This window comes from Convolutriloba macropyga, chromosome 7, assembly GCF_964194025.1.
Source record: "Convolutriloba macropyga chromosome 7, txConMacr16.3, whole genome shotgun sequence".
In the NCBI taxonomy this organism is placed as follows: Eukaryota; Metazoa; Xenacoelomorpha; order Acoela; family Convolutidae; genus Convolutriloba; species Convolutriloba macropyga.
Window position 1 is genome coordinate 73,248,789 of NC_134474.1, and position 24,426 is coordinate 73,273,214.

General features: G+C 34.9%; 1 protein-coding gene across 3 annotated transcripts in view; it reads right to left on the reverse strand.

The window, feature by feature from the left end:
* Positions 1–24,426, reverse strand: part of LOC142343317 (uncharacterized) — a 199,289-nt gene that overhangs the window by 6,032 nt on the left and 168,831 nt on the right. For all 3 annotated transcript variants that reach the window (XM_075395145.1, XM_075395146.1, XM_075395144.1), the window contains exons 2-3: positions 4,407–4,500; positions 3,575–3,946 (exon numbers count right to left, since the gene is read on the reverse strand). In XM_075395145.1, the coding sequence (XP_075251260.1) occupies positions 3,575–3,946; positions 4,407–4,481 (447 nt within the window). In that variant the 5' untranslated portion in view covers positions 4,482–4,500. The remainder of the gene's footprint in view (positions 1–3,574; positions 3,947–4,406; positions 4,501–24,426) is intronic.

Consider the following 24,426-nt stretch of genomic DNA (forward strand, 5'->3'; position numbering starts at 1 on the left):
ATAGTTGAATCTAACATGAAAAAAATATTTTCTCGCCAATCTTACTTGATAAACATCCTATCAGCTCTCACCCGGTAAAACTTTATCTTATGAGATCTTATACGATAAAAATTCCCCAAGCACTCAGATCCTTGCATCTAATGAAGGTATTTGCTAAGCTAAAATATGGATGACAGATTGGCCGAAAATAGCGATAGCTTTCTAGACCTGAAAGCTCAAGAATATTTTTTTCAACTAATTGTTGAAATATCATATTTTGATATCTACTTCAACAAAAGTAAATTCATTTTGAAAGCCATTTTTGAGTGATATAAATTACAAAAACTCATTCGCGCAAATGAACAAAAAATCTCGCTTCACTACGAGTTAAAAAATGACGTCACGAAAACAATTCAATCTAAAATGCACGAACAGATTAACGAAAATAAGATTTTAAATGGTCCCAACAAGTCTTGGCGACAAAGATAACATAGCAGGATAAGTCCTGAATTACAATCTTAAATATTTAATTGACTGAAAACCCGGAAATCAGCATTTTCAACTCAAAAAAATCGAAAAAGTAAAACGCTAATATAATTTAAAGTAATACATTTTTTCATTGAGATAGAATTCTCAAAACCATAATATAAATTTTAAATGAACATCTTTGCAGAAAAGGACGAAATACAAGTAACAAACATAGCAAAAGATAGCAAATTTGGCGATAATCAAAATGGATTTAGAAGCTAGTGGCGTTAAAATTAAAGAACACGTACCTATATACCAAAAATGTTTTATCTAGCAGCCAGTGGAAGAAACTTAGAATTTTTTTCTCGCTTTAATGAATTAAACATGAACAATAATAATAATGAAAGGCAAGATTCAAAAGATCTTCAAATACAAATCGCTGCTAAGTCAACAGCATAACGCAAAAAGACTAATTTTCATATTAAAAAATATCATTGGAGCCATAAAACTCATCATCAATCTACTAAAACGATCTACTGTACTTATGCCTCATTAGCGAAACCAGAGACCTGTCATTAATATGATTACGTTAGCGACACCAGAGACCTGTCATTAATATGATTACGTAATCAGAAAACAAAAATAACAACAAAAACAACAAAAATCATTGATAATTTATTATCAAAAATAGTGCCAAAAAACAAAAAAAAAAGTATTAGCTGCCAATTCAGACAATGGCAAGGGATTGATAAGAGGAATGGCAAATGGAATCAGACAGTGGCAACTAAGCCCAATTAGAACATATGGGTTACTTTATCGTTGCATTCCATAGAAAAAACACAGCAGGCAGATTGCCAGAAAATAGCCGCAATAGCTTTGTAGATCTGCAGTCTAAAAAAAGTAAAAAAAAAAGACAGACCAAAAAAATCGTCTTTTTATTGAAGGCTGATGTTATATTTTGATTTAAAAAAATATGTATAAGTTTTGGCTGCCTCTATTAGCTGCTCTCAAATAACCTTCATTTAGAGTGACACACACTCATTTGACCTTATCTCTTTGAATTAAAGTGAATAAAAGTCAATTTCAAAGTGAGGAAGTCATTTTTGAGGGTGAGGTCAAGTGTGACCAAAAATTTAATAACGCGGATGAACAAAAACTCGCTCCACTTAGAGCAAAAAATGACGTCACGCCTGCACTTCAGTTGAAATTGCATGAACGAATGAACAAAAAGCAGATTTGAAGTGGTTGTGACGTCATACGGTCGTAACAAAAATCTTGACGACGAAATAAAAAAACAGCAGGACAAGTCCTGAAATACAATTCAAAGAATTGAATGAAAGACTTAGAATTACTCTACCTGACCAACAGATCAATTCAAGGACGCCAGCCAAAACACAAACAAAATCATGTCAAAAATTTGAGAAACAAACAATCAAACAAACTAAACAAATATATAATCATTGATAAAACTTTGAAGCTTTTACCCTTAAGGCAAAATTTGATCCCTTTAAATATACCTATTTTAAAAATATCTTCAATGCCAAATTTTGTTTCTGAATTTGGTGCAGTCTTATATCAACAAGGCCTGAAAAAATTCATTGGCCCTTGAAGATCGATTAACTCGAAAATTTTCAAAAATTAAAATATATCAATAGAAATTTTATTGAAATGTTGCTTGAAAATCGTGATATTAATATCTTAAGAATCATTTCTTAAGAAATGATTCTATTGTCTCTAGGGGCTATCCAGTAAACCAATTCCAAGCCTTAAAAAATTAATTGGTTCAAAGATCGATAGGCAATAAATTTAAAAATTTTCAAATTTAAAAAAAAACAGAAATTCGTTCGATTAAAATGTAGAAAACCATCCAATTACCCCCTAGCAACTATTTATTAACATAATATCAAACCCTGTATAAAGTTATCTGGCTAATCAGGCAAGAAAAACTGAAAAAGGAAAAGTTTTGAAAAAAAAACTTAACTTGCAAGTTTTATCAGAAAATTTTCAAAATTCGAAAGGTTAAATTGTTGAAAACAAATCCTTTGAAACTAACAACTATGCAGTTCCTTTTTTCAGACCATGGAATAGGTTTCCTGGCACTTGAAAATGGACAAATATCGAATAAAACTTAAGGAAACCTGAAAAAAAATGCAGATTTTATCGAAAAAAATGCTAAAATTCAAGACACTAAAATGTTGAAAACCACTCGATTATTACTAGAAACTATACAGTGTCCTATTATCAAACCTTAAAGGAGATTCCCTGGCCCCTGAAGCTGGGAAAACGCAAAAATGACAATTTTCAAAAACTTGAAAAAAATTGCAAAAACTAGTATCATTTTGTGTGTTTGTAGTACGAAAACATATAGCTCATAAAATGGTCATAACAAGTACTTTTGTCTCGCAAAAGGCCTTCATCAACTTTAAAAAACTTCAACCTAAGACTAATCAAGCAAAAATCAAAAAACTTAAAAAAAAAACAAAAAACATGAAAAATTGCACCATTTTGAGCCCAAAAACTCCTAAAAATGACCTTTTAACCTTGAATTGAGGCCATCCCAGCAGCTGGAGCACTCTAAGCACTTGAAGGACTACTAACGTCCACTTTGGGCCTCTAATGAAACTCAATGCCCGCTGGGCTTTACCTGTTTATCCCGTTCTGAAAGATCAGTCATTGAAAAATATGAGAACACATCTTAAAAAAATTACAGCGCCTCAATACAATTCAAATTCTTTGAATTGTAAAAAACCAAGAGAAGAAGAATAATAGCCCCAGCTATCGCTGTGCGGCTATTAAACACTGAAAAGAGAAGTTAATTACCCCACGTGAACAAGATTCCCTCCACTTTAAAACCAGTTCCAAAAAAATCATATTTCCAACCCACTCGCTTTTCGCTCCCCAAAAAGTAAGAACCGACAGCGCCCCAATACAATCTTAATTCTTTGGATTGTAGAAAAAGCAAAAGAAGGCCAATAATAATTCCGCTCACCTATCACTACCGCAGCTATTAATAAGTAACCCTGTGGACATTCATTTAGAAATTTGATTTTGCTCATTGATGAGGAAACCTAAACATTATCGTAGCCCTGATTTGTTTACAACAAATAAAACTTGAAAATATGTCTACCTTTGCTGCTGAGTCGGTAAAGATTCCAGATTCTTTTGATTTCTTCTCTTGCAATTTCTTGAACATCGAAAAGTCAATTTTATCAGCCTGTGTTTTCACAGCATCAGTCAAGGGGATGCTAGTGCTAGTGGCAATCACAAAGTTCTGCAACACTGGCATCAAAGGCATTCTGTTTAGACCTTTGGGTCCGGCTAACAGCAAGTGTCCGGAGTCAAGCATTTTCACGAATACCAATCTGCGTCCCCTGTGCACTTGTTTACCCGCCACAAGAATAACGATGGTACCTGGGGTGAGGGATTTTCTCAGGGTAACTTTCGGGTACGCTCCCTTTTTCTTGTGCTTTTTCTCTGGTCTGACAGAGTACTTCTGTTTCTATAACAAAGCATATTATTGATTTGGGGCAACTCATGACGCCAATTTGAATTTTACAACACAATTAATATCATTTCGCTAGCAGTACTCTTGCACCAACCAGCAATAAAAAGCAAATCATATGAGTCATATAGCGTATTATATTTAGATCAAAAACCGATTAGAACTCTAATAAAATGAATGCCCTATTACAAATGGTTGGCGTTGGTCCTCTTGAGCTGCAACAAGCGAACATTTCAAAACCTTTTGGTACCGTTCCAAGTCGAAGCTTGAAACCTGCAAAAAATGCATGCGAAATTGAGCTGATTGTAACACATTGACGAGCAAATAATCATGCGGAGCAATTGCCTATCTAGAGCTTTTTGAACGCTTCCATGCTCTGCAAATAATTGGACTGACTAAATTTGTATCATTTGAGTATATATCAAATTGATAAATTCAGGTCGATAAATAAACCTACGCTCAAACGGATTTTTCTTTGAAGAAGAGTCATCTTCTTTTTCTTCTCGTCAGAGGCTGCAACTTTAGGTGCCATTCTGCCAACAAACGGATCTGAAAAACAGCTGCTTGCAAATCGGAAGCTCATTTTAAACAGCAGAATACTTAGAGAATTCTCAGAGGAATCGAGACGATTTAAGACTAAATTAATTCATTTTTTTAAAATTTAATGCCAAACTGTACAAATTAATAAAATGTCCATGCAATTCATATCGCAAATCGCATATCTGTGTAAAAGTAGGATAGACATGAGGCGTAAGCTACACTGACTCGCATTTAACTACTCCATTTAAAAAAATACTATTTCCATTAATTTAGTAAACGCCTTCGTACGTGCCGTTTTCGTTTGAGGTATTGCACTGTAAAGGGGACAGTATCCGATAACTTGGAGCAAATAAAAATTCTAGCTAAAATAACGGGAGCAAATGTTGCAGCGAAGCAACCAGGTTTATTCTAATTTATTGCATTGATAATGGCAGATTTGTTCACGTCACTGTCTGCGCTTCCTGGACACTTTTTAACGTCGTTCCAAGCTGTATATTTTCAGATGCTGACCCTCGCATGAATTTCTCTGGGTTTTTGTTCCGCTCTTGAATTAGGATTGAGAAAGAGTTGAAAGACTGCAAAGCTCTTTCGTCATCGAAGTCATCAACACCCAGGTGGGATAAGTGCACAAAATTTGAAGGTCCGCTTATCATTGTACTGTCCAACGCAAAATGCGCTGGAGATGATGATCCCCTTCGCTTGGAAATGCAACTGAACAACGCTGCCAAGATGTTCGCTACCATTAGTTCTATCTAAAACAGTGGTACTTCCAATTCAATGAAACGAATGATTTATGCGTAGCAGAAGCCGGCAATGCTCTAAGCATACCTTTCACATTTCTCGAAAAAAGTATAATTTCCAAAAGCCTTTACCTTTACTCGGAAGCAACTTAACCAATTAGTGAAGTTTTGACTATGCTCTTCTGATAACACTGATTAATGACTTGTAGTAAAGGCTCAATTCCTGTTTATGCGAAAAGGTAAATTAAGAAATGCCCCTCCCAAACACTGGGTGAATATTGGATGCTCCGGGGCCCTCCCAGCACTACGTCTTTATAAAGCATTTCGTATTGTTTAAATCTATAAGTAAATGATTATATATACAAACGGCCTCCCTTCTTCAATCACCGCTCCCATTAAAGCATCGAGAATTTCGCGCCGCCTCAGCGTCCTTGACCCACGAATGCAGAGAATGGAACTCTTCAGCAGAAGCTGATTTTTGTCCGTAGATATATATTAGCGTAGTTGTCCTCTTTTCGCAACCTGTTATCCTTTGTTCATATGTTGTTTTTAATAGCTTCGTGTTACTTGTAGGCTTCGCTACTGCTTTCAGGGCAAACTTTTGCCAGCGGGATGAAAAATTTTTTTAATCAACAATAGGCTTTGTTGAACCTCGATTCCCAAAGTCCGTTGGCCTTGATATCCAATCTTGCATCATCAACAGTTGTCGTTTATTTAATTAACAACAATTTCTGTCTTAGTGCTTTTTCGAAAAAAAATGGGCATTATGAAAACCTATTAAACTACCAAGTACTCTACAACAGTCCACTATTTCCAGTTCGTCGTGAACAAAAATCTGGTGTGCTTTTTCAAAAATATTTTCTTTGGTAATGATGTGGGATTTGGTAAGCTGGTAACCGAAAGCAGGACCATGTTTTCTCAATGAGTCAAAAAGCTCTTTCAAGTTATCAAAAGAGCCGACAGCATTGACATTGTCTTGCTACCGCTTTAGAACTGCGAAGCAATCGCCAAGAAGTCATTTAGGGGATAATGGCAATTCCATACTACATCGCAAGCATTCGCCTTGGTTTGTACCTTGCTGAGAGAATATTGTTAGTTTGCTAATAAATGAATTTGATGGCTCACGAAATGAATTACATGTAAAGTGATAGAGAAAAGCGCATAATTTCCCGATGTTTTGTATGGTAAGATCACGCTGAGACCAATGAAAGCATTTTTCGGTCAATAGGCAAGATGGACTCCGAATAGGTGTTTTTAAAAGCAGCTCTCAATGAATAAACTGCATGTCCAATACCTTCTTTTTGACCCATACATAGTTGCTGATCACCATCACCTTAAGTTCAATTTTAGTATATTTGACAATAGTTTGTTCATAAATTTGCTTTCGGATTTACACCGGGGCATTCACAAAGAGCAATCAACCGACATGAATTACACCGAAGAAGGAAAGTCAAATGAGAAGTAACTATGCGTCCTGCTAGTTTAGCAATGGTTTTGCATTGAACGGTTGAGGACAAACTAAAGGATGACATTTCGAAGAAGCCTTTGCAATTCAGTTCGGAAAGGCATGGCTTGCATGCATATTCATGGCAAACCCTCTAACCAGTGATGCTTTTAGTTTTCAAATATGAATTGATCGTACGGTAAACTTATTGGATGTTCATTGCATGTTCATGGCTGCATAATTAAAATTTGCCGGGTGTGATTTCGGATGTTTCTCGAGTAAGATATCAAGAACTGTTTTCCTGTCAACCTTGTCATTCAAAGAAAGGACACAACCGTTTGCTTATTCGGTAAGACTTTCAAGGGCATTGCAAATCGTTCCTTCTGATAAATAATTATTGAATTCTTTGTATTCATCGAAAGTTCGTTTTGCTTTAGTTCTAATAATAGATTTCTAGACAGCTTTTGCTTCAAGAAACAGGGAATCTGTGCCCCACTTGATGGATCCATTGATCTAACCATCTTGCAAGTGTTTTGTTATTTGAGGCGTCATCTTTCATTCTGTTCCTTCAAGATTGAGATGATGCATCACCATTGCCATTGCTGTTTTCACGTTTGAATCTTTTAAAGTGACAGACAATATTTCAATATAGGTATCGGTGAATTTAAGAGCTGTCTTGTTTCTTGACAGCGTAAAAAAGATTGCTTTTCAATAATCAACTTGTCTTTAGATGTTCTTCTTTCAGTATTTTCTCCATTCTACGAGGTTTAATCAGTAACTGCAAGGTTCAAGACAGGCTTCCCTAGAAATTTGCGATGTCTGAATATCGGTCTCTCTATGACTAACTTACGAGTGAAGAAACGAAATTTGTGGATTAGTTAACAAGCAAACATATAGCAAACCGTTATGGTCATTAAAACCAACCATTACAGAAAAAAATGTGTAATTTCTTTGGTCTATACTAAAGAGTTCTGGTCAAATCCTCAAGTGTAAGACCTCTGAAGGAGTGTATTGTCGACTTTGTCTGCTTAGGATCCAATAATTCCGTCCACGATGCGCCGATGACCAATCTGCTGGAGAGGCCTGGAATTCTTTAACCACGGAGTCGAAATTTACCTAAGAACTACACTTTTTTGAATATTTACTTAATAAACAATTGAAAAATTTGATATGAAAAAAAAACAACCTGGCGATGTTGATGCCTAACGGGTGTCTCAGTGTGTGTTCCGTCACGGGTCCTCTCGTTGGACGGCCAAAACAAGATCTGAAGATACTAATTTGTTAAATAGCCAACGCTCTTTAAAAAGTTTTTCAAAACAATAAGTCACGCTACTTAATAAGTGTATCACAAAAAGAAATTTATCAAAAAAAATTCTGTTTTGGGAAATAAAAGACGCATACAAACAATAAGCAATGACAAATTTAACAAAAATGACGGCAAAAAAACTCAATTAAGACCTGCTAAACGGCAACATCAATTTATATAAAAACAGCACAAGACTTCAATGTAAAATAATTCAAGTCTTTTAAAAACTAAATTACAAATTTCCAAAATGTACCCCTTTTTTTATTTATGTCGAACTCCATTATGTCTCTTTGTAAAAAGAAAATGGCAGCAAGTTGCGATAAAAAGAGGAAATGCATGTTGCGATATGGTTGTGCTAGCTGAAAACAAATAGGCAAAATGTTTAGCGGCTTCATGCATTTAACATATCTGCTCTTACCGGTATAAAAAATGTACCGCAGACAACGAAATTGGAGTTTTTCAAGTTGCCTTAGTGACACCACAGACGGGTGCCATCTCGGTGATCTTTGTTGCAAGATTGATAAAACCAGTGACATTTATAGAAGCTTGCGTCTGGCGAATGTTACTCCCTTCGGAAATTTTTTTTTCAAAGAATTGAAACTTTTGACGCTTTTACAATAGACTGATTGATTTGTTTGTTCCATGCCAAACTCTTACAATTAAAATTTCCCAAGTTCAAAATGGAGTCCATGTTTTGGATGACTAAGCTGTATAGATTTTATTCCGGATCATTATTTTGTCCAAACGAAAAAAGCGTGCATTTTAGGGGTGAAAATCTAATCCATTGATGAAAGAACAAGTTGGGATGTGTCATTATGAATATCACTTGATTGAGACTACGTAAAAATTTTAAGTGATAGAGATTGCTTTAAAAATCCCCAATACACTACCACGAGGAAAAGCAGCCGTTACATTAATTTCTTTAGGTGAAACAATATCAATTTCAACGTCATGTGTTCTAAACTTTAAATAAGACCCGAATAAGTCTATAAAACCAGAATTAAAAACAGAAATCGCTAATTTTATCGGAAACAATCAATGTGGGACATTATCAAATTCATTTTGTGCTGCCAAACAGTCTGCATGCTGATCTGTAATGCTTTTATACTCTGCAAGAAAATAATGATTATTCACCGCGTTCAAATTCCTTATGAAAACATGTTGCTGACTCGTTATTTGACATAACCCTAGGCGGTAAATATTGTTAAAAATGGGCCGTTCAAAAACGACTAATGTTTTGAATCGGATGCTAATGGGCCTGCTATTTTCAATTGATGAGGCTACACACGAGATGTCAAAAACAATTCGAAAGTTAAAAAAAAGTGCGCTAGTAAGTAAGAGCATTCTGATAAAACAAACTAAGGAATAAAGTATCTGCGCATAAATGAATCAAGATTAGAAAGCTTTAAAGCCCTTCAAACTTCAGTCACAGCAAATTGGAAAACACTCAATGCTTTTCCATTATTTGAATTTTTTCCTTGAGTCTCTTATCCTATCAGAGTTGAATAACATATTGAACTGCAGAGTTTTTACGAAGCTGCTACCAGTTTTGAGATCACCAAAAAGCATCTTGCATGTATCAATGGAACCTAACTTAAAAGAGCGTATCATCTGAAAGCCATATCTTCAGTTGTTCAAATTAAAGGTTCCCTCGAACTAGAATAGTTATTCGTCTCAATTAAGGAAACTAATTCTATGGTCAGCTTTGATTTTACAGCTGCAGTATGAGCCAAAACGTTGTTGAAAGCTATTGCAAAAAAGTCTCATGTTGATTGAGAAAGACTATTAATAAAAACTTGGATGTTGAACGAGGACTTTGCATGTTGCGTGTATAAGTGGAACCCAACTTAAGAGAGCGTAGCTACTGAAAGCCATGTCTTCAATTGTTCGAACTAAAATTTCCTTCGAAATAGAATAGTTATTCATCTCACTAAATGAAACCAATTCTATGTTCAGCTTTGCTTTTACAGCTGCGGTATGAGCCAAAACACTGTTGAAAGCTATTGCAAAAGTGTCTCATGTTGGTTGAAAAAATTCACTGCATGTGATGGAAAAAATATGGTACACTATGTCGTATTTTTTGTTTGACGTAAAATAATGTTGTTAACGCCTTGTTTGCATAGTTGTACATAGTTGTATAGTACTGACAATTAATGGACCAGTCTACAGTTAAAAATCAAAAAAATTGCCAGACTGTTTTTAAATGTTTGGATATTAATCCAGGATTTGAGTTTGCGTAGACAAACTCAATAATATTTTCAGAAAAACTTTTAGAAGAGTGCTCTATTTGGAAGCAAAGTTCTTTGTGATCACTAAAAATAGTATTAAAAGGGGAAAACATCTGCAAATGAGAAAATCAGATCAAGATTATTACCTTGCTTGTGTTTTCCTTGGTCTACCAATTGATTCAACACGCAATCAATGAAAAGCTCAATGAAACAGCGTTCAAATCAATTTTCATATGGACATAGGTGGACAACGTGCTTTGTAGACATAGAAAAATTGTGAAATTACGAAATGCAGGATCATCTGCACATGACATGATCAGATCTTGAGTATTACCATATTGATGTGAACCTTGTTCTACAAGTTGATTGAATCCTGAATCATTAATGAGCATAATGAAATCGCTTTCATTTGGATTTTTACAGGTTAGGATTTTCCAATCAATTCGAGGAAAAAAATTCCTTGTGTATTTATCTAGAAGTGGGACGTATGTTCTCCTTAGTGGCCGTAGCATAAAATGATTGCGTTAAAAAACCGGTGGTCTTGGAAGGAATTTTTGTGGGCTCAACAGTGAATGCATTAATTTGAGCTTGGCAGTTTCAAGCTTCATTTGAGTGGACTGATTTTAAATGTTTCGATATTGAACGAGGAGTTTGCGTACCCACAAAAATGTCTTTCAAGGACACCAGTTTTTAAACATAGTCTTTTCTTGCTACAGCCACTAACTGGAACGCACGTTCAACTTCTAGAAGAATTAACAATTATATTTATTTTTCCGGAAAATTAATTTTCTTGGAATCCAATGATCAATGTTTACCTCCAAAATGTTAATTGAACGCGGTCTCCTTGGGCTTATTGATGACTGCAGGTTGAAATAATTTGTAAATCAAGGTAAACAAAAACATGGTAATCTGATTTAATCTGATTATATCATGTGCAGATATTCTTCATTTTCGGATTTTTGATGCTAGTTTTAGTGACTACACAGCACTTAGCTCGCAAATAGAACTCTCTTCTGAAAAAGTTATTGAAAGTATTACTGAATTTGCTTTCAACCGTGAAATTCATAATTTGAGCACGGAAGTTTCAAGCTTCATTTGAGTGGCAGTCGTTTATTTGTGAGGTGACAAAAGAACGGGAGATGGCTCGTTTGTTGAGTCTCCGCTGCCTGCCCAAAACTTTTTTCAAGCTCAATTCTTATTTCATTAAAAAATAAAAAACAGACAAATGAGATAACGAGATAGCAAACGAACTGAAAGCAATCTCTGCAATTGATCAAATTAATTTTTGTCGAAGAAGCACTTATCCATATCAACTGATGACTCCAGTCGATTATCGACTTAGCTTCTGAAGCTGATATATGAGCCAAAATTTATTGAAAGTTTTTGCAAAAATCTTTCACAACATTTAAGAAAACGAATTGAATGCAAGGAATAGAAGTATGCTACATTTTGTCTCTTTTTTCTTTTAACGTGAAGTGATGTTGACAGCACGTTGTTTAGATAATTAAGCCAAGTCATGGAATACTGACAAATAAAAGACTGTCCCATATTCACGAATAAAAAACACTGTTTCATTTTTTCTAAATTTTTGTATATTAAACGAGGACTTTATGCAGTTACACTCAAAAATATAATCGATAAAATTTTTAGAAGAGAGCATTATTCGGAAGCAAAATACTTTGTGGTCATCAAAGCTAAAAAACACAATATGGAAGATTATCTGCACATGATAAGATCAGATCAAGCGTATTTCCATATTTAATTGCACCTTGTTCTACGAAATCATTCACACCATAATCCTTATAAAGCTCAATGAAATCAATATCAATTGGATTTTTGAAGCTTAACATTTTCAAGTCGATTCCCCAAAAAAAAATAAAACCCCAGAGAGAGTACAAATTATAGTTGTGTATTCCTCTAGCAATTGGTTGTATGCTCTTTTTAGCGTCCGTAGCACTAAAAAAAATTACCTTTAAACACCATTGGTCTTGCTAGCAACTTTGTAGATTCAACCGTGATTATGATAATTTGAGCTTGACAGTTTCCTTTCTGTCGGTGGGGTGATAAAAAGACGGAAAGGAAACATTTCATATTTTATTTAACAATTAACAAAACCGAGCAGTCTCAGTGTCTCTGAAAAACTAACACAATCTACCTTAGACAAACTTAAAGAGGTTAAGAACTGTAATAAAACAACAATATTTTACAAAAAATAAGCACGAATCTTCTACGCCAACCGATTTAAGGCTTTCAAAAAAGAAATTATCAGTTTCCAAACTGAACCTATGTTTTAGTCATATCAAACAGTATTATGTTTCTTTGTAAAAAAAATCGCAACCGGTTGCGATCAAAAGTAGAAATGAACGTTGCAATCTGTTTGTGCTAGCTGAAAACAAATCGCATAGTATTTGCCGGCGTCATGCATTGAACATAACTGCTTTTACCGGTACAAAAATTACAATGCAGACAACGAAGTTCGAATTTTTCGAATGGTTTTTGGGACACTCTAGAGAATTGCATGTCCGTGATCCATGTTGCAGGATTGATAATATCAGTGACACATATAGAAGTTTGCATCTAGTAATTGTTACTCCCTTTGGATAATTTCATTTCAAAAAAACTAAGTTTTTTGACGCTTTTTCAATATACTGTTTGATATGTTTATCTCATGTCAAGTTCTTCCCGATGAAAATTCCCAAAGCCACAGTGGAATCTACGTGTTGGATGACTGAGCCATTCAGATTGAGTTTTGCATCTTTACGTTGTCCAAACAAAATGAGCGTGCTTTTTCAGGGTGAAAAACTAATCCATTGACGTGTGAACAGGTTGGGAGATAGTCAATATCTCTTCGAATGTCACTTGATTGAGACCACGTAAAAAGCCCCAATAGTCTGCGTGCTGATCTCTAATGCTTCAAGAACTAAACGCTTACTAACCGTTTTGCTAGTTATTTTTGGAAACATGTTGCTGATCATTATTGGAATTATTTGATATAAACCCCGGCGGTAAATAAGTTAAAAGATGAGCCGTTCAGACATGATCAATGTTTTGAATAGGATGCTAATTGGCCTGCAATTTTCAATTGATGAGGCCACAAACGAGATACCAAAAAGAATTTGAAAGTTCGAAAATTAAGTGCATCAGTAAGTGAGCGCATTCTAAAAGAAAAAAATGAAGGGATGGAGTATGTGACCATAGATGAATCAATATTACAAAGCTTAAAAGTACTGCAAACGTCAGTTACAGCAAAAAAGAATCCGACCAACGGAATGCCCTCTAGCATTTGAGTTTTTCTTTGAGGCTCCTATACTATTAGAGTCAAATAACATATTGAACAGCTGAGTTTTCTCAAAGCTGTTACCAATTTTGAGATCACCGTAAAACAGATTGCATGTATAAGTGGAGCCCAAACTAAGAGAGCGTAACAACTGAAAGCCGTGTTTTTGATTGTTCAAATTAGAGTTCCGTCAGACAAGAATCGTTATCCATCACAATCTATGACTCCAAGTCTATGGTGGGCTTTGCCTTTGAAACTGCGTTATGAGCCGAAAAACTTTTGAAGACTATTGCAAAAGTAGTTCCACTTTGGTTGAGAGAATGCCTTGTATAGAATGCTGAATAGGAATATCACAAACTATGCTTTTTTTCATTGGACGTGAAGTGATCTTGATGACGCTCTCTTTAGTTAATCGAACCATTTCTAGAAATACTGACAATTTGGATACTAGCCAAAATTCCAGAAAAAAATTTCTGTCTACATTTTGTTAAAATTTTTGATATTAAACGGGGACTTTGCGCAAGTGAACTCAATAAAATTTTCAAAAACATTGTTCCACGAAAGCACTATTTGGAAGCAAAGTTCTTTGTGGACTTAAAACTATTATAAAAGTCCGAAATGAAAATTTTTGTGCACATGGCAAGATCAGATCAATGGCATTACCATATTGATGTGTACCTTGTTCTACAAATTGAAATCGATTCCAGGGAAAAAATTCCTTGGGTAATCCTCTAGAGGTGGGACGTATGTTCCCTTTAGTGGCCGTATCATGAAAAGATTGTGTTAAAAAACCGTTGGTCTTGGAAGGCAATTTTGTGGGTTCAACCGTGAATCTGATAGTTTGAGCTGGGCAGTTTCAAGCTTCATTTGTGTGGACTGATGCTATATGTTCCGATATTGAAAGAGGATATTCCGTAGGCAATTTTCAGAAGAGAGCTCTCTTTGTGAGCTAAGTTCTTTGTAGTCACTAAAACTAGCATAAAAAATCCGAGAATGAAGTATTTCTGCACATGATACAATCAGATTAAGTGTTTTACCAAGTTTTTGTGTACCTTGAATTACAATTAATTCAACCTGTAGTCATTAATAAGCCCAATGAAACCGCGTTTAATTAATTTCAAGGTTAACATTGAGCAATCAATTCCAGGAAAATTAATTTCCTAGAGAAAGTAAAAATTGTAATTGTTTATTCAATTGTATTTACTCTGGAATTGTATATACTCTGGAAAAAGATAGTGTTTTCCACTTAGGGGCCGTAGCGTGATAAGAGTGCGTTTTAAAACTTAGATAACTGTTGGTTTTGTAAAACAGTTTTGTTGGTTCGACCGTGAATGTGATAATTTGTGCTCAGCAGTTGCAAGTTATATTTTTCAAGCGGTAGTTTTCTGTTGGTGAGGCAACAAAAATGATAGATGGAGCTTATATCAATTCCTCGGTGACTGCCCAAACTTATTTGAAGCTCATTTCCTATTTGAATTATCAATTATCAAAGCCGAGTAGTCGCAATGAGATAGCACGGATGACTTTTAAAAAATGGCAAGTGTCTTTGTTCGGAGTTGAGTCCTTTTTCTTTTTTTAAAAATTTAGCTATTTATCTGATTGAGATGACGTTTTTACTTGCAATTCATGCAAAAGTTTTTTATGAATTTTTATACCAATATAATTTCTCTACAATAGAGCTTCTCTACAAAACAGTTTTTCTACAGTACAGAAGATACAATCGAAGTTTAAACTCGGAATGAATTTGAATTCTCCTAGTAGTCTACTTGGAGAAAAGGAAAAAACCGTATAATTGTTGGAGATTTCAACTAGCCAAAGATCGACTTACTCACTATGGCATGTAAAAGGGAGCCAGACAGTAAAGAAAAAGTTTTCCTGGGCCACCTCAGGGACTCAAAGTTGATAAAAAACTTTGAAGAAATGACAAAAACATCAAAAAAATCCTCTCCTGAATCTTATGCTTACAGATAGTTTAAGAGAAATAAAAAACAACCTTGAAGGCTGCCATCACGTCAAAGTGGCCATAATCTGATAAAGACCACTCTGAACATCCAACATTGACCTACAACTATACTTAAACGGAGCCAATTTATTGGAGGAAAAAATTCACAATGTATGGAAACCAATCCAGAAATAGCGTGGACCTACGTTAAGTAGAGAACAAAACATTACAACACAATTCCGCATTTTTCTGCCCAGATTGAGGTGCAGACCCAAATTGCTTTATGATCAGACCCAATCGAGCGCACACCCGTGTGTTCCCAGGCCGAAATTACAGGGTCTGGACCGAAGTTCGAGCGCACTGCAGTTTGGACCATGGTCTGGACTTGGTCTGATCAGAGGTAAATTTGGTCTGAAAAGTCTGATCAAAGGTGTATTCGAGCGCACTTCAGTTTGATCATAAACGGTTCGAGCGTCATTGGGTCTGATCAGAAGCGCATTCGAGCGCACGTGAGTCTGATCATAAACCGTTCGAGCGCAATTGGGTCTAACCAGAAACGTTTTCGAACGCAATTGGGTCTGATCAGGGACCATTTCGAACGCATTATTTTTTTCAATTTTTATTTTTTTTACAGAGAAAAATGTTCGCTCTGCCAAGAGGCAACAACGAAGCAGCTTTCTGATCAGAGACTCATCTAGAATCCAATAGCTCTGATTAGAAAAAAGGAGTCAAGCTGATAGCAAACGCCGGTCCCCTTAAGAAAAAAATTTGATAAACTGAAGACCCTTATGTTTCTTATGGAAAGCTGTCTAAACTCATCCATTGAGTCAAAAATATACACTAAACGATATAGTAAAAAATTTTGTTCTCAACAGCTGGGTTTTGTTTTCTTTAGCAATATTTTCATAATTGGTTTTTCCTTAGATGAATTAAATACTGCAAACATCAGTTATTCTGAAATGAATATAATATAGCAAAATTAAGAGATTTGCTCTTAAATAAATCTTTCTCTGATCAGACTATTTCGAGCGCACTTGAGTCTGATCATAACCTCTTCGAGCGCACTTGAGTCTGATCATAGTCTGATTAAGGTCTGGGCAAGGGTCTGAATTCCAGGGAAAAAATTCCTTGGGTAATCCTCTAGAGGTATGACGTATGTTCCCTTTAGTGGCCGTAGCATGAAAAGATTGTGTTAGAAAACCGTTGGTATTGGAAGGCAATTTTGTGGGTTCAACCGTGAATCTGATAGTTTGAGCTTGGCAGTTTCAAGCTTCATTTGTGTGGACTGATGCTATATGTTCCGATATTGAACGAGGATATTCCGTAGGCAATTTTCAGAAGAGAGCTCTATTTGAGAGCTAAGTGCTTTGTAGTCACTAAAACTAGCATCAAAAATCCGAGAATGAAGTATTTCTGCACATGATATAATCAGATTAAGTGTTTTACCAAGTTTTTGTGTACCTTGAAATACAATTAATTCAGCCTGTATTCATTAATAAGCCCAATGAAACCGCGTTTAATTAATATTTAGGTTAACATTGACCAATCAATTCCAGGAAAATTAATTTCCTAGAGAAAGTAAAAATTGTTTATTCAATTGTATTTACTCTGGAATTGTATATACTCTGGAAAAAGATAGTATTTTCCACTTAGGGGCCGTAGCGTGATAAGAGTGCGTTTTAAAACTTAGATAACCGGTGGTTTTGTAAAACAGTTTTGTTGGTTCGACCGTGAATGTGATAATTTGTGCTCAGCAGTTTAAAGTTATATTTTTCAAGCGGTAGTTTTCTGTTGGTGAGGCAACAAAAATGATAGATGGAGCTTATATCAATTCCGCGTTGACTGCCCAAACTTATTTGAAGCTCATTTCCTATTTGAATTATCAATTATCAAAGCCGAGTAGTCGCAATGAGATAGCACGGATGACTTTTAAAAAATGGCAAGTGTCTTTGTTCGGAGTTGAGTCCTTTTTCTTTTTTTAAAAATTTAGCTATTTATCTGATTGAGATGACGTTTTTACTTGCAATTCATGCAAAAGTTTATTATGAATTTTTATACCACGATAATTTCTCTACAATAGAGCTTCTCTACAAAACAGTTTTTCTACAGTACAGAAGATACAATCGAAGTTTAAATTCGGAATGAATTTGAATTCTCCTAGTAGTCTACTTGGAGAAAAGGAAAAAAAACGTATAATTGTCGGAGATTTCAACTAGCCAAAGATCGACTTACTCACTATGGCATGTAAAAGGGAGCCAGACAGTAAAGAGAAAATGTTCCTGGACCATCTCAGGGACTCAAATTTGATAAAATACATTGAAGAAATGCCAAAAACATCAAAAAATCCTCTACTGAATCTTATACTTACAGATAGTTTAAGAGAAATAAAAAACAACCTTGAAGACAGCCATCACGTCAAAGTGGCCATGCTCTGATGAAGACCACTTTGAAAATCCAACATTGACCTACAACTATACTTAAACGAGGCCAATTTATTGGAAGAAAAAATTCACAATGTATGGAAACCAATCCAAAAATAGCGTGAACCTACGTTAAGTAGAGAACAAAACATTACAACAGAATTCGCACTTTTCTGTCTTCAATCAAGAAACAGGAGGTAACTAGAAATTCCCGAGAAAAATGAAACACGAATTGTTGACAACATCAACATCGACATTGAGAAAACCCGAAACTGTTTCCCAACCATTCACAACAAATTCTCTCGTCGTGGATGAAAAACACCCGCAAGAACTGAAAGTAATTAGACAAAATATAGCTGAAGTTCTGACAAACACCTTTTCACAATCGTTTGAATCGGGTAAAGTTCCCCAGGATTAGGACCGAGCAGATAAATCTACACTTTTTAAATCTCGTTCAGGAACTGACACAAACAACTACCGCCCGCCAGCCCGAAATCAAAATTCTATCGAATTATGGACAATGAACTCCGACAAAATAATATCGATTAAAAGTATGAAAATAAAATAAACAGTAACGGTACATTTGGGTTTCTACCTAACATGTCCACTTTTCTAGATACATTGAATGCAGAGGATGATTGGAAGAGAGCCCTGGACGAAAGATACAAAAGGGACGTTATCTATTTAGATTTTAAAAAACTTTTCGACCGCGTTCTTCACAAAAAAAATTGATCAACAAGTAGAAAAAACAATACGGCATTACCCGCAAGAATCTGCTTTACATCCAAAGTCTTCTGGAAGGAAGAGAACAACGAGTAATAAAAAACGGATCAAGATCAGTCTGGTTGGAATCCCCACGGATCAGTTGTTAGCCCTGTTCTCGTTACAAACTACATCAACTGCATGCCTCAAAACACACAATTAGCTCTATTCCTCTTCACTGATGACGCCAAACTGTAGCAGTCAATCTGTAGACTAACCGACAAAAAGTGACTCTAGAAATATCTAGATCTTTTTATCTTTCAAAACTGGACAAGAAACTGTTAATCAGTCCTCAACAATGAGAAACGCATCGAAATGACAATAGAAACGAAAAAGTCTATTTAAAAAACGCATTCATAAATTCTGCACGGTGAAACACTAGAGAAGAAAGCGTTGGAAATAGTTCTGGGCGTGATATATAACAAAAATGTTATATTTGAACGAACTATAACAGCAGAGATGAAAAACTAAACAGCATACAGGCCGTTATCAAAAACAAATGTTCACAAAAATTACCAAATCAGTCATGTCTATCTTTTTAAAGCACTCATCAGACCATATTTGAAATTTTGCATTCAGAACTGGAGTCTAGTTTTTGTGAGACATAAGAAACTGATAGAGGACGAGCAGCGCTGAGCAACATGACTAATTCTGTCGTTAAGGAAACTAAGTTATACTGAACGAACTACCCAAAGAGCTAGACTTATTGTCGCTTGATTACAGAAGAAGGCTAGAAGTGACCATTGATATGTACAAATTGTTGAAGAAGATTTATGATACCTCTGTTTATAGAAACAGTTTTGAACTCAGCGAACGGGAACACCGCATCAACAGTTCACAGATTAAAAAACGCCTGATCCAAAGTCGAGTATAAGAAAGAACGTCTTCACATCGCGCGTTGTGATGAACTGGAATCTACTAATTGATTCTGTGGCCATGAGTGAAATCGTAAACCTGTTCAAATCGAAAGCAGACCAGAAGTTTGCCGCAATCTACACTGGCAAATTAAAGACCCCAATAGTAAAGAGCTCTTAACAAGGGTCTATATTACTTTTCACTATCTGCTTTTAACAGATGGTAGCCGATTAAAAATCTGAGGACTGAGTGCTGTTCTCTGGGACCCACTCTGATTGATAAGACCTAGAAAAAACATCAAAAACCAAAAATCGTGAATATCCAGTGGTCAAAAGAGTTTTTACAGTAACGTTGACGTTATGTGGACCAAAGAATTTCTTCTCAAATTGTGTCAGACTTTGTAAAGAGAAGAGATACCAAAACAATTGACAATTCTAATAAAGCAACGTGAACTGTTAAATCTCTACTTCTTTCAACTGTTAATTTCTGTCTACTTCAATTGATTCCGTAAAAAATAGCACAATAACAGTAAAATTCCTAGTTGGAAAAGTTTTCTTTTACCCAAATTTTCAATTGCTCAGTTTGTTTAGTACAAAAAGATTTAAAAAAATTGCTCAAAAAAAGCTTTGTTGAAAAATTTGAAAAAAAATTATTTATTTACCGATATCGGCCTTGTGTTAATTTCATTGAGGGGATCATTTTTTCCCTTAAAAACGCATTTTTGCTCACAAAAAGAACCTGAACTCGAAAGCTTTCACTTACTTATCAATTAGATTACGCATACTGCGTACTTAATTGCTAGCCAAGAACTATACGGAACAAAAATATCTTTGGATTCAACTCATGAGTTGTCCATGCGCCTCTCATCACTTTTTTGAATCCTGCAACATGATAACCCATAAATTACGATATATCTTTCTTTTATAATTGGCCAGTTTTATAGAAAAATATATAATTCCGCTTTTATTTTTATCACCAAATGAGCTCCTTAAAGTTAGGTTTTTGTGTAAAACCTTATAAGAACGCAAAATAATTATTTTTGATCTTCCAGTTTTTGTTTCGCTGTTTTGTAAAATTTTCTAGCGCCTGGTTATTTTCTTTTTTCGATTACTATTTTCATGAATGTTTTTTGGTCTCAAACTTTCAATTCAGGTTTAAAATTGTCTTTTGAAAGCGAACTACTTTACTTGACATTATTTTAGCTCTGAAATACGTTTGACATTAAACTATTTGCTGAAAATTGTTCGTTTTTTTGTTATTGATGATGTTTTCTACATTTTTTCAGGCTGCTCAAAAATAAAAATTATGGTATCAATGAGAACCTGATATTTCTTTACAACAATCTGACAAGAGGATATAGATATATTCCCTTGCTAAGAAGCTGAAGGTTGTCTGAATTCATAAAGAAAAAGATGCTTATTAAAGACCCTTACTCTTCAAGGCTTTTGTGTCGGATTTCTGATAGTTGATATTAGTGTTGAGCTCAAAATATCTGCTCCATATAGTGTTTCGAAAATTCAAGAATTTTTTGAGAGTCCCCTATGTGTTATGATATGGTCCATATAAGTTACAGACGAGAGGTTAATTTCGTTCCACCAAAAACAATATTCACAGGACTAACGACGCAGTCCAAACAATTTTTTGATCATGCCTCTTCAAGCAGGCACATTTAAAGTCTTTAAAACAAACTTTGCACTGCTTTTTTTTTTATCAGAGCATTATCCATTGTTGTTACCAATATTTTGAGGAGATATTTCACTATTTTTTATATGAAAAACAAACAAACAGAGAGACAAACTAGCAAAACAAATAAGTATACTTAAAAAACCGCAACTGCGCAACTGCACGTAAAAACGGATTCAGAGATATAAAAAGAGACGAGTAGAAGTGAAAGAAAAACAAAAGGCACAGAAGGCTTAGGCCATGATAATTCAGGAGTTCAAATGAAAATCATATGAAAAAATAGGCATAATCGAAAAAAAAAACAGGTAAGTCGAAGGTTACTCAAGGATAAAGAAAAATAAAGACAAGTCCTGACGTACAATTCAAAGAATTGTCATTGAATTAGCAAACAACTAGACCTAGAACGGACAATGGGTGAATTGGGAAAACCATTTCTAAAAAAAATCAGATGAAAAAAAAACAGAAAATCAATGTCAAAATGCTGCTAGGGAGAACAAAAAACCACTAGTGAGATATGTAATTTTGATTCTAACAAAAAACTAGGTCCAGAATGAGCTGTGAATGGATTGGGAAAACCATTCAGAAAAAAGATCCGATCCAAAAAATCGAAAAAACAGTAAAAATCAGAGTGAAATTGCCGCATGTGAACAAAAAACCACTACTGAGAAACCGAACTTTTGTTCAAACACTGTTTTCTCACTCTACTTTAAAATTAGAGCGAAAAAAATTCACGCCGCAAAACCACTCGCTTTTTCGCTCCATCTCCTGTTTCGGCGTGACCAAAATCACCACTCCAATTTGACTTCAAAAATCATGAAAATGTGTGAACAGATATCTTAAAAAAAAGACAGCGCCCCAATACAATTCAAATTCTTTGAATTGTAAAAATTCTTTGAATTGTAAAAACAAAAGAAAAAGGAAAAAGAGGATTGCTACAAAGACATTGGTTTTTATAAAAATTGAATACAAAGTTCAATGCTTTTAGTTTCATTTTTTATAGCATTTGTTTTTACTTGTTAATGAAAAACCGTCTTGTGTTTTTATTGTACTTTATTATCTAGAACCATGGCATAGAATGTAGTAGTATGGTAAAACAGAAGTAGTGTCACGAGGGGGCATCCCAACCTTGAAGAATCGTGTATCACCTTTTGCAGCCAGATTGGACGTCCTTGTCTATTACGAATCCTGCGGAACATTACGTTTTTATTACATTACATTTAAATGTAGATTACATTTAAAAAGGTTAAGAAATAGCTTCATTTTTGGTGATGACGAAAAATTTTCACCATTTTGGTGCGGCAGGTAAAAACTTACAATACTTTGACCTAATCTTTACCAGGGACAAAATTTTGTTAGTTCTTCAAGGTTTTGTGGAGCCGGAAAAGCTTGTAAAAGCCATGTAAAACCACTTTTAGTCAGAAAAAACTGATACGGTTTTTCAATTTGAAGTTTAAAATATAACTTCTGTGTGTGATAGAGAGAGTGCCAAGACATTGCTAAATTTCCACAGTAAGGACGACAATTTCACTTAAATGTTGGTATTTGTCATCTCATTTGATAGGGTTATTGATCATATGTTACCTGTAGTCATGTGTGTACGCAAATTAGAAATCTATTAAAAATAAATAGCCACGCGCCACATGGAAGATGATTGTTACTGCTAGCCAAAGGAAAGCTATTAGCCTTAAATGAGAAATTAAGTGCAAAGTTGGACAAAGTCAAGAGGAAATTTAGGTAAATAAGATAAAGGTGATAGATAAAATGAAACGCATCACAGACAAAAATGTCAATTTCAGACAATTTTTTGCGAAATAACTTTAATAAAACTGATTTAGGTAACAAGAACTCTTATGAATTATTGACAAAAAAGGAATGCTATTAAACTATGAAATCAAGGTTCCTGGGTTTCTTTGAAGGTTTAAAGATGCAGTTTGGCGTATAATTTGAAAAAAGATTATAAATTTGGGAAATTTTTAGTGTGAAGAATTGTCATGCGAATGGTGATGCATTATGATGCCTATTTTAAAAACAAATAGTAAAAATTCGACGCAGCGTTATCTTTATCTAATTGATAAAAAAACGTAAAGGTGAACATCTACCGCAGATCAAATCAATTGTTGTATTTTTTCGCCTTTTTAGAAAAAAAGGTTAAATTTTATCGCCGTCGAAATTTCAATGTGTGAAACAGAACATGCTAACGCTTGACGGACACTTGCTACCTGCAGCTACCAAACTAGCTCAATAAAATTCTTTTGCAGGCCCTGGCTCTTTGTATAAACATGCACCGTTGCCTTCTGTGAATGTTTGCCCAAATACGGGAAGGTCTATCCTGAGTATTAAGTACATAAGCTTTTCGTTTTTTAGTTACCTCAAGCAGCTTCTCTGATTGGCCGCCAATGTTTTGAAAGACATTTTTTTAACCTAGAGAGAGTTGTGCTGACAAAAATTTGTTTGTGTTGGTCTATTCTGAGTGTTAATAAGTATATAAGCTTTTCGTTTTCTTTTGTTTTGGCAGCCAAGGTCTTGAAAGGCTTTTTTAGCCTAGACAGTGTTGTTTGTGTTCTAATCGTAAGTAAGTATGTGTTCTCCAGATTACTGGATTTAAATCACGGTTTTGTTTTTCTAGAACTGGATGTAGCTGACTGTGTTTAAACACATGATTATAGAGAAACTTATATATCACTGGAACTACTCTAAAATGAAAACTGTGACAAAAATTTTGTTTCAACCCAAATGATTCTCTCTCTCTATGAACGAGTTGGAGCACGGCGGGGAAACATTGATGCTATCAGTAAATTAACTCTCTCAAAAGGCGAGGAGTGTCAAAGTTACTCCGTCACAATGAGGCACCAGCCAAACTCTTCTATAAAGATCAGTGCTCAAAATTGTAGTGGCAGACTCAATCCTCAAATAAATCCTCAGAGAGCGCTAAAAATGTAGGAGACGTTAAAAGACGAAAATTGTTTGAAGCAATCGTAGAACTAATACTTGAATGCTTTTGCCATTTTCATAAACTGTTTGATATTTCATTTGCATTTTTTAATGCTTTCTGTTGCATAAAAAATTTTTTAGACTAAGAGTCCAATTAACACTAATTTTGAACTAATGAAAATAGGTTCATTGAAAATAAAGACTTCAGTTGGTTTTCATGATTAAATTGAGTGTCAGTTCTTCTTTTTTGTTTTGTTGAACTTTTTGTTTTCAGCAAACATTCAGCGAAATCGATCGCCTCATTCCAATTAAATCTTAGTTTACCATATATGACTTGTTGTTATATGAT